The following is an 11,426-nucleotide window of genomic DNA, read 5'->3' on the forward strand; positions in this document are numbered from 1 at the left end:
ATTTGCAGACTTTATTGGTAGTTGGGATCTTGATGAGGTTACCCTATCTGGGAAGACCTTCACTTGGTCAAATGGCAGACAGCCCCCCGTCCTCTCCACGCTTGACCGTTTCTTAGCCAACAATGATTGGCTTCAGTTATACAGCAATGCCACAAGCAAAGTCCTCAATAGGGTCGTTTCCGACCATTGGCCGATTATGGTAGATACCCACTTTTGTAGTTGCCCCCCCCCCCCCCCCCCCCCCCCCCCCCCCCCTTTTGACTCCTCTATCCAGTCCTTCTAGGAGAGGATGGTGGTGGTGGGTTCGATCGGGTGGAATTTCCCAGCCAACCTCAAGATGTTGAAGCCGTTGCTGCGATCATGGGCCTCTGCGAGAAAGGCCTCTTCCTCAGCCGAGAGAGCCGCGCCTTTTCTCAGATTCCCACTCTTGACTCTGAAGAGGAATCTAGAAACCTCTCTTCGTCAGAAGTTACTCAGAGATACGCTCTCCAAGGGCAAATGTAGTCCTTCACTCATAGTGAACTCGTGCACTAGAAGCAGCATGCAATATTTAAATGGCTCATTGAGGGGGATGCCAATACTAAATTCTTCCATGCAGCCGCCTCTGCTCGGAGAAGAGCCAACCGCATCACCACGCTCAACATCAATGGTGAGAGTACCTCAGATCGTTCCCTTATTTCAGACTCACTAGTGAACTTTTTTGCACAATTTTACTCTGATGGCCAGCTAGTTCGCCCTTTTTTTGAAAGGGTTCATCTCCAGGCTATTCCTTCGGCCGCAGCTAGACTCATTGAGCTCCCTTTCTCCAGTAAGGAATTTGAAAAGGCAGCATTGGGTCTTCCTTTGGATCGTGCTCCGGGCCCGGATGGTTTCAATGGGGAAATCTATCGCCGACGCCCTTCATCAGAGATGATATTGCCTGCATGGTCCACTCGTTCCATCAGCATGGCATCAGATATAGGAGCATCAGAGCCTCGTTTATTACCCTCATCCCTAAAAAAGAAGCCACAAAAATTCCCTTCGACTTTCAGCCGATCAGCCTCACCACTAGTGCATACAAGGTGCTTGCGCGCCTCCTTGCCAATCGCCTCAGGGCGGTTCTCCCTATTACCATTCATCATGGCCAAAGTGCTTTTATCAAGGGAAGAAATATATTAGGACATGGCATGTCACGAGCTCGTCCACCATTTTAAGGCTTTAAAGCTTCCCAAATTCATCCTAAAGTTTGATTTTGAGAAAGCCTTTGACAGAGTTAACTGGAAGCTTTTGGACACTCTCTTCGGAAAGATGGGATTCGGGGAAAAATGGCGCTTCTGGATTCAAAGTTGCATCTCCACTGCAAGCTACTCTGTTCTTTTCAGTGGAACGGCCTGCGGTTATTTTAAGGGATCCAGGGGGATCAGACAGGGAGACCCCCTTTCCCCTTTCCTCTTCAATGTGGTAGCGGAAAACCTATCATCTTTGATCTATTCGACCAAAAATCTGGGTTGGCACCTCCCCACGACGGACTGTGCAGCCTTTGACGTATCAATCCTTCAGTTTGCAGACGATACAATTTGCTTTGGGGTTGGTACTATGGATCATATCCGAAAATTGCATGATATATTGGGACTATTTGAACTGGCTTCTAGTCAGAATATTAACTAGAAGAAAACCACCCTCCTAGGCTATCATATCGACTCACCGGTGCTTCAGGGTATGGCCGACTATTTGGGGTGCTCAGTGGAAAATTTGCCAACTACATATCTTGGACTACCACTCTTTGACTGTCGGCCTTCGGTGACGCTCTGGTCCCCCCTCATTGAGAAATTTGAGAAGAGGCTAGCTACTTGGAGGGGCAAGCTTTTATCTACTGTTGGGCGACTCACTCTCCTCAAGTCTTGTTTGGCCGGACTGCCAAACTATTTACTATCATTCATGCACTGTCCGGCCTCCATTTGCAACAGGATTGACTCCATCCGTCGGTGTTTCCTTTGGAGAGGATCAGAAGACACCTTCAAATATCGTTTGGTGAGTTGGAAGGATATTTGCATGCCCCGCAATCGGGGTGGTTTAGGCATTCGGCATACGAAGGAGATGAACAATACCCTTTTGCTCAAATAGATCTGGAACTTCAACATCAAGCATAACAGCCTATGGGGCGATATGGTGAGATTCTATCTTCAACCTTCGGGTCGGTGGAGGGAGGATGGCGCTACTCGCCTCCTATCCCCGGTATGGAAAGCAATTCAAAAGCTCCTCCCAATATTCAAAGTTGCAACTTCCTTTCACACAGGCAATGGAAAGATACTCCTATTTTGGTCGGATGAATGGTGTGGCCCCTGCCCCTCTCCGAGGATTTCCCGGGGCTCTCTAGGGTGGTGAGGGACCTCTCTTGCTCAGTGGCTGATTCTTGGAGAGATCGCTCTCATGGAGTCTCACGTTTCGCTGGGGACTAAATGATGAGGAAACAACGGCTTTTTGCTCTCCTCTCCAGACTCAACAGCACTACTATTCGTGAGCATGCAGTTGATAAACTGATATGGCAGCCCAGCATTAATGGTCGATTCACAATTGCATCCGCCTACTCTCACATTAGAAAAGAAGATTACAGCATGCATGAGCACAAGGCAAACCTGGCATGGAAGCTCTCAGCGCCTAGTAAAATCAAATTTTTCGTGTGGACGGCCATCAGGGAACAGATCCTCACCTCTGACAACCTCCATAAAAGAGGTTACACAGCCCCAGATCGCACTTGTCCCCTTTGTGGTGTGTGCGACGAGACAGTCCAGCATGTTCTCTTGCATTGTGACTTTTTTTGGCAAGTTTGGATGAAGATATTTTAGAAGATTGGTCTCCAAATGGGGCTGCATCAAGACCTTTTCGAAACCATTGAGATGGTTATGGGGATATGCCTTCCTAAGTTGGGCAAGATAATTCTCTTGGCATGCCTTGCGCATGTCCCATGTTGTATATGGCTCGAGCGAAACAACCGGAGATTCAACTCCAAGGCTAGCAACCCGGATAATATAGCTTCTCACGCAGTGGGCCTTATCTCAAGTTGGCTACATTCTAGGAAGGAGTTTGCTTCTCTGTGGGGCGTCTCCCTTTGAGAAAATTGGGGCTTGATTGCACACATGGCGGGCCCCGGTAGGAAACCGGTTATGGCCACCTAGGATCTTCCCCCTTACGACTGCACCAAACTCATTTTGGATGGCAGTGTTTTAGGCTGTCCTGGGCCGGCTGGAGCTAATGGTGATTTCAGAGACAGCAGTGGAGACCCTATTCTATCCTATGCAAGGCCGGCGGGTATTGCTGATTCAAATACTGCTGAAGTGAGTGCTCTTCTATTCGGCCTCCAAATCTTTAAAGAGCGGCTTCATGGCAAGTTGATTATCGAAGGCGACTCAAAGACTGTCATCAGCTGGTGTTCAAAAGACAGCTACTCTCCTTGCCGCCACTGGCCAATCACTTATTGTATTGTTGACATTGTGTCATCCATTCATTGTAATTGGAACCTCGTTCCTAGATCAGCAAATTCTTTGGCTGATAAATTGGCTACATTCGGAACCTCCCAGCAATCTCTCATTGTTTGGGAAGGTTTCCCCTCTTGTAATCTGCTCGTTTGAGCTCTCATAATAAAATTCAGCATCATTTCAAAAAAAAAAAAAAAAATTTTGAACCATGTCCAAGATATCAGATTTGATTGTTGGCCAGCAGTGAATATAGAACTCTGTGTTGTAGCCATGGGGCCCAAGGGCCCGATCCATAGTAGATCCCAGAGCACCTTTCTCAATTTCCAGGTCCAAGAAAGGGAGCTCCAATAGAGATGCTAGGGGGCCACGGATAGTAGGGAATTGGAGGCAAGAGATTTGGGCCCGTCTAGGAATTTCATCTTCATAAAGATTTGATAAAAAAACTAAGCGTTAGCAATAATGTTCTTGTCCGAGGTCACTACCCCATCATGGCAGAGGGATGAGATCCAGTTGGTTCGACAACGAGATGACGCAATTGCATGAAAAAACTTTATGTTACCATCGCCCTCTTTCAGCCAACAATATCTGGCACTTTGTTTCCAGCGAGATTGTTCTAAGAGTGAGATTGATGCTGGTTTCGAAGAAAGAGATGGGTTTGAAATTCCTCAACTGAAAGTGGACTGCCCTCCTCAATGTAGTCTAGCTCGGAAAGGCCAGATAAAATTTCACAGCACTCAGTTCTGGAAGCAGCATGAATCTAAGAGGCCTAGGCCTTCAATTTGGGTTTCAGAAGTTTTATCTTTTGGGGTAACTTTTAAGCCACTGGATTTAGGATGGTAAGGTTGGACCAGGAAGAGCTTATAAGACTCAAAATCGGCATGGGTAAGCCAAGAGTTCTTGAATCGGAAGGGTCAGGGACCCTGTTAAGTTGGGTCCAAGGTCCATCCCAAAATGATTAGCCACCTTAGGAAGCCTTATTCTCAACTAATAAACTCAAGATATTTGTACTCACTAATCCATGTGGGACTATTCCTTAACACTCCCCTTCACGTGTAGACCCTCTTTTTGTGGCTCTACAAGTGGATAATTTAGGAGTAGAAAGTTTAGGTGTAGGTCCTCTTTTGTGGCTCTATAAGTAAATAGTTTAGGTGCAGGCTCACATATGAGTACCTGCTCTGATACCATGTTAAGTTGGGTCCAAGGCCCATCCCAAAATGACTAACCACCTTAGGAAGCCTTATTCTCAACTAATAAACTCAAGATATTTGTACTCACTAATCCATGCGGGACTATTCCTTAATAGACCATATTCCCTGAACTTTGTGTCAAGGAGAATGGGCCAATGATCTAAGAAAACTCGATTTAGGACGCAACCGGTGATGTTCTGATGTTGTTGAAGCCAAGCATTGTTGGTGAAGAAACGATCCAATCTGGATAACACCAGATTGTGAAGTCGCCCATTAGACCATGTAAAATTCTTTCTTGTTAGTTGTATTTCCTCTAGTTCACACCCACCCAGGAAGTCAGTAAAGCTTTGCATTGATGTAGTGAATGCGTTAGCTGGGAGGGGATTTGTCATTGCAATATCAAATGGCATTGAAGACTCTCGTGATGAGCCAAGCCATATTCTAGAGAGAATGAAGAGAAGCCAATTCATCCCAGAAATCATTATGGTCACAGTACCAAGTTGGAACCCCTGAAATACTCCAGGTGTTTCCAGAGCATCTATCATGGATCAGGAGGCTAATAGAGAATAATGCAATATGCACTTGCAGGACCTCAATGAGATCAGTGTTCCACCAAAGTGGCCAGACACAGGGATAGTTGTCCAGGCAAGGGAGGTACAAGACCAGAGGTCATGTAAGATTTGGTCAGACATGGTTTGAATCTTTGGTTTTTGGATAAAGATACGGAGGCTTTACAAGATGAGAGTAGGTCATGAATGATAGATCGCTTGTGGGGAGAACCAATTACTTGAGTATTCCAGGTTAAGATGATCATTTCTTCTTCTAGTTCTTGGACTTTCGGTTAATTCCAGGAAGCTAGCCCTGATAAATTACTCCTATCAGCTCAACGAGACGCATCTTTTGGTTCCAAGTCTCATCATCAAATTTATGTCTCTCAGACTGGAGTGCCACCACAAGGCGCTGTGAGTTGCCATCTGGTGAGGGAAGATTAGACTTCGAGTGATAGGGTCTGAAGGACTTTGTAATAGAGGTGGTTGGTTGGATTCTCCATGTATGAGGTCTCTAGTTTGACCTCTGACTCGTTGCTGGTAAGTGGCAATTTCAGGGGATCTGACGGATGAGTTGTTGGACCTAGGACGGGGTAGTATTCGAGGAGGGGAGGAGGTGCTTGATTCGGTGTCAAATAGATGGTTTGGTATGCGAGGGGAGGATGGTGGAGTATCAGCTTCTGGGTCAGAGACCTGGCCAGCAAGGATCAGTGGAGGTCCTGAGTTTTTTTTGTGTGTGTGTGTGTGTGTGTGTGTGTGTGTGTGTGTGTGTGTAGGGGGGGGGGGGGGGGGGTGGATTGTGAGGATGGCAGTTGTGGATGATGAAATCGGGTATTGAGGTTCTGTATAAATGTTGGGGTTTTCAAAAGCCAGGATAGGTGAGATGGCTTGCCAGGTGGAAAGAATTAGATCTCCCAGGGGCGGGGAAGATACAGGTCCAGTGTTAGGTGGTTGACAGGTCAGAGGATTCGGTTGCCTTTTTTTTTTCAAAGTTGGATTGGAGAAGGCTGTTGACCATATTGGGATGGGGGACGTAGTCAGAAATGGTGTAAGTGTCACAGGAGAAAAAGGAACTTGGGTTGCAGGTTGCAGGTTGCAGGTTGCAGGAGGTCTGTTAGGGGGCAAAGGCAGACTTGTCAGGGGGGTGTCAGACTTTCTTGTTGTAGCGACATGGTGGTTGGGTGTAGGCTGCTTTTTAGTGGGGAGTTTGAATTTGAATCGCGATGACATAGAGTCCCAGGATCATGGCAGATAGTGGATGAGCGATGCACAGGACTGAGTGGAGCCATGATGGAAGCAGTTTGGAATGATGAATAGTTCAGCAGTATCCAATCTGGTCATATGAGAAGTGCAATCAGAAATGCCCAGCAATTTGGGTGAAGACCTGGTCCTGCCAAAGCTCCGCAGGTAGACCGCTGATGTGAATCCATTGACCCATGTCCTATAGAGGGAAGGGGATTCCCAATTGTTGATTAGCCGAACACCGAGAGACGAGCAAGGAGGAGCAGTCTGGCAGCACTCATCTCCTCGGTAGTGCGGTAGTGAAAGAGCCACTTGTGGTTGCCAAGGAAGGAGAAGGGAGGAAGATAATTTAGTTTGAGAGATTCAGCCAACCAATTAGAAATTTGGGTGGCGTCAGTTGTATTAGATTGGGTAGCAAGGAGCAGTGAGCAAGAAAACATTTCCTTGCCATTGGCTAATAGGTGAGGAAAACATTTCCTTGCTGGTTATTTGTTTCAGTTGAGGAAAGTGGGGGAAAAGATTCAATGCGGGGTATGGCAGGAGGTTTGGGGGGGTGGGTGTGAGGAGTGAATTTTTGGATTTCATTTGCAAAAACCTGCCAACCAAAACCAGAGTTGGAGTGCTTTGGGATGTATACTTTGGCCATTATGATGCCTTCATGATAGTGGGTGATTTTACATTCCTCCAGTACTCAGTATCGGAATACCGAGACGTAAAAGACGACTTTACCATCCAGAATTTCCAGGTTCGTCGCCCCGAGCTACTAGTAGTAAGGGCCTTTAGGAATTGCGCGAGAAAGCCAGAGCATGCCCTTGGGGGTATGGAAATGAAGGATCGCTTTTCCCCAGTGGTGGTGGTGATCCGGATTAGAGGTCCCGATCGATCAATGATCCGAGCAAATGTGTAGGAAGTTCTCCCCACAAGAAAGATTGCAGAGAGGTGGGTGTCCGGTGATGATCGAGGTCGCTGGTTTTTACATTGAACAGTTTGCCATCCAGCCAAGGAGTCATTGTTTGCAGCATCAGAGTGCTCCATGTCGGTTTGTGTGGTAATGTAGCCGACACCATTGCCCGCAGACCCTATAGGACAAAGGGTCCCTCCTCCTCGATCAGATGTCCAAATCACCAAGGTCAAACAGTGAGCTGTTCGTCCCAGGGATCGCCCGAGTGCACCTCCAGTCATCACCCGTTGATGAATGTCGCCGGTTCGCCAGCATTTCTTAAGTTGCTGCCGACTCAAGTGCATGGCTTTCTTTAATAACCCCACCGATGGAGTAGCCAGCAGTAGAGAAGATTCGGATGTTCCTTTCAAGCCAAAGACACCACAGAACAGCAGCAACTGTGATTCTTCAAAGGTATCTTGGAAGGCCAAGCAAGAATTTCCCCATGATCAGCTCCACAACCATAGCAAACATACAGAATTGAATCCCAAATCTACATAAGGAGGCTCAACTTCACTAGGAAAAGGGCAGTGAAGAAGAGAATGGTCAATTCATTCATCAACCTGGTTGCAGAATTTGCAAGGGTGTTACTAATTTGCATTCCTCTTCTTTGGAGTTGATAACACATCAAAATTTTGCCTTTCATCAAGCTCCAGATAAAAATTTTGACTCTAGGAGGGAGCAATCAGCTTCCCCGCAATGGCAGGCAGAGTGGGAATGCCAGTGAGCTCCTAAGCAAGAAGTCTGTAACCAAATTGAACAATATCAATCCCAGAACACTCCACAGTCCAACACAGCTGGCCATCCCCTCTTCCTCTCATATAAAAGCCATTCAATATTTCCAGCAACTGATCTGCTTGCTCCAATTCACGGTCAAAGAAAGATCTTCTCAAGTTCATATTCCATCCACTCCCCTCCCCAAGGACACAGACTTTGACTGATAGTGCTAGAGGGATTGCCAGTGATGGTTTGGTCCCCTAGCCACTTATCAGACCAGAAAGAATACTTGTTCCCGAGCCCAGGCAGCCAAGGGCACTATCGTCGAAGTTCAATTGATTCAACCCACCCGAGGTCCACCAGCAACCACCAATATCGAGTTTGGCTGCCACCATTGGCCTCCAAATGAGGTTTGGCCTGGAGTTAAAAACCCAGAACCATTGTTTAAGAAGAGCAGCATTCATTAATCTGGTAGAGTGGACTCCAAGACCACCGGCATGCTTTGGTTGACATACCTCTTTCCGGGAAACCAAGTGATATTTAAAGTTTTCCTACTTCCTCGCCAAAGAAAACAATGTTCAATGGCTTTGATACAGTTGGAGATTGAGGCTGGGTAGCAGAGGAATGACATGAAGAAGTTGGGGATGCCCGCAATGCATGATTTCGGGAGAGTGACTCTTCTAGCCTTTGAAAGTAACCGACCCCTCCATGTTGCTAATCTGACCTCAAGCCGCTCAATAACCGGAAACCTTAGGTATTTATTACGCCTGCTGCAGAATAAGGGAAGACCCAGATGTGTGGTTGGAAGAGTGCCGACTACACATCCAAGAGAGGAGACCATTTGCTGAAGCAGACTTTCTTCAATGTTTAGTCCAATTATTGAAGTTTTCTTCGAGTTGACTTTTTGGCCCGAGGTGATTTCAAAGAGGCTGAGGAGAGCCTTAATCTTGATAGTTTCATCAAGAGTCCCTACTCCAAATAAAATTATATCATCTGCAAATTGCAGAAGAGGTATGTCAAAATCATGGTGAGGGGACGTGGGGAGCAGCCAACCTTTTTCTTTTGTATTCTTGGTCAAGACGGAGAGGTATTCTACCATTATATTGAAGAGAAGGGGTGTGAGAGGGCCCCCTTGTCTGATGCCTCTGGATCCACGAAAATAGCCAATGACAGCACCATTGAGCATAAGAGAATAATGAGCTGAAGAAATACAGCTCCGAATCCAGAGTCTCCACTTTTGTCCAAAACTCATTCGATCCAGAATACTGTCCAAAAGGGCCCAGCATACCCGATCAAAGGCTTTCTCCATATCGAGCTTGAGAAGGAAATTGGGTTGGCCCAAGGTTGAAAAATAATGGAGGATCTCATGTGTTGCCATGTTGGAATCAAGGATAGAAGGATTTTTTTATGAAGGCACTTTGGTTTGGGCTGATGACAAGAGGGAGGGTGGTTTTGAGTCTTCTAGCTAGAAGTCTAGCAAGGATTTTATAAGGGCAGGATATGAGACTTATAGGCCGATAATCTGCTGGCTGTTCAGGTGAGGCTTTTTTCAGAATTAAGGAGATTAAAGAAGCTCCTATGCTTCGATAAGAGAAGCCAGTTGTTTTACTCCATTTGTGTTGGTTCATTTTGATATTCAGGGTACTTGTAGGACTAAAAGTTCTTTTGGGTTTCAGTACTTTGTGTCCTATGTGGATGATTTTACTCACGTTTTTTGGTTTGTCTGGTAGTGGTTTAAACATGTTAATTATCTTAGTTTGTGAAAGCTCAATTGAGGGGTAAATAAGTCCTCACAACCATTCTTAAGAGAATAAGCTATAAGAGGGAATCATTTTTACCCTCACTAAGTTCCCGATTTTCTCTATTTCTCCTACATTCACAAGTTTCATATAATTTTACAGAAAGAAAACTATCATAGGGACCGTCCTATTAAGAATATCGCACACCTCTTTTGCTATCAAACAGAATAGTTGCTGCAACTCCGCCTGCACAGCCCACACTAAACAGCTATAGTTAAAATACCAAAGAATAAACTATAAAGTTGGTAGCACGTACAGTATCTGAGGCCCCTTCCCTCTTGAGAGATTAACATTGTTTATCCAGAAGCAACCCGACCCCCCACAAATACCCTGCCATTCTCAGGAATTAGAGAATAAATATACACCAAATATCTCATTTATTAGTATCATTGTAGAATGACAAGGAAGCGGAAATGTATAAGCAATCATACGAATAACATGATTGAATGCATCAGAATACCAGAATTGATTCCATACTGCAAAAAGCTCAATCCCAACACTTCCTATTGATTCATTAAAGATAACAAGTATAAAACGAAACCCATGCATAGAATCTCTGTAAGCTGCTGCGACACCTGCTAAGTGTGGTTTAATCTTCATGCGAAGCATCATAAAATGGAATTTAGCCAAGCCACCAAATTTCGTTTAAAAGATCAACTTCCAGGTTTCTTCTCGCTCTCAACTTCTTACTAAGCGAACCCACAATGGCAGTAAAGTAAATAATCATATCAAATCCAGTCAAATTAATTCTCTAAATGAATTGTGTCTTTCACGAGCCAGGTTCGACCATCGAGTCATGCTGCGTTGAATTTAGCTTAAACCAATCTACTTGTTTAACAATTGAAAAGACCTCAACAAAAATTATACAAGAGACAATTAGTATACTATCTCAAGTATTGCAGAAATGTCACCTTGTCTGAGAGAATTTCGAATTGAAAGCTGGATATATGGGATGGTAACAATCTCTGTAATACTCCCCGAGCTGCCGATTCTTGTTCGGAAGGAGAAGCTTGTCGACTTGAAGTACGTTTCAGGACGTCCGCAATAGGCTCATTTCTAGCGGAAACAACGGAAAACAAGTACAGTAAGAGCAAAAGAGAATGAAAGCTTGACATGGCCACGAGAGCAACGAATTCTCGTGTCCTTAATTCCTTCCCTCGAGCGTCAACGAGAGAAATTCACGAGTTCAGGGAAGATCTCTTAAAAAAGGCCCTTTGATTCTCGGACCAAGATGTCCAAGGGCAACCCAACAAACAAACAAACAAAAACCTATAAAGATTCGAGGGCCGTTCAGGACTTCAGGTCCTTGAGGAACAAAAGTTTCTGAAATTTTTAATGCGAACTAAATCAGTGGCCTACTTAATAATTGGCAATTTTTATTAGATAGTATATGTTATAATAGATAGGATAAGATCATAAATAAAAACAGAGAGGTACGATCTTGGTAAGTTTCTTCGTCAAGAATATTTGTCCATTTGTGCACTCAATGGTTTTTCTTTCTTGACTAGATTTTGCAATAGCTCCACTCTAAACCTTTT

General features: G+C 45.1%; 1 protein-coding gene across 1 annotated transcript in view; it reads right to left on the reverse strand.

Moving 5' to 3' along the window:
• The window catches only part of LOC137955512 (alpha-N-acetylglucosaminidase), a 77,626-nt gene extending 66,428 nt beyond the window's left edge, over nucleotides 1-11,198 (reverse strand). Inside the window, exons 1-2 of the mRNA XM_068802485.1 lie at nucleotides 10,800-11,198; nucleotides 10,145-10,218 (exon numbers count right to left, since the gene is read on the reverse strand). Coding sequence (XP_068658586.1) covers nucleotides 10,145-10,218; nucleotides 10,800-11,003 — 278 coding nt within the window. The 5' untranslated portion in view covers nucleotides 11,004-11,198. The remainder of the gene's footprint in view (nucleotides 1-10,144; nucleotides 10,219-10,799) is intronic.
• Nucleotides 11,199-11,426: the final 228 nt, after the last annotated feature.

The sequence above is a fragment of the Aristolochia californica genome, unplaced genomic scaffold (genome assembly GCF_029961685.1).
Source record: "Aristolochia californica isolate CCGP_79_NKW_82.1479 unplaced genomic scaffold, dmAriCali1.0.hap1 SCAF_2, whole genome shotgun sequence".
Taxonomy (NCBI): domain Eukaryota; kingdom Viridiplantae; phylum Streptophyta; class Magnoliopsida; order Piperales; family Aristolochiaceae; genus Aristolochia; species Aristolochia californica.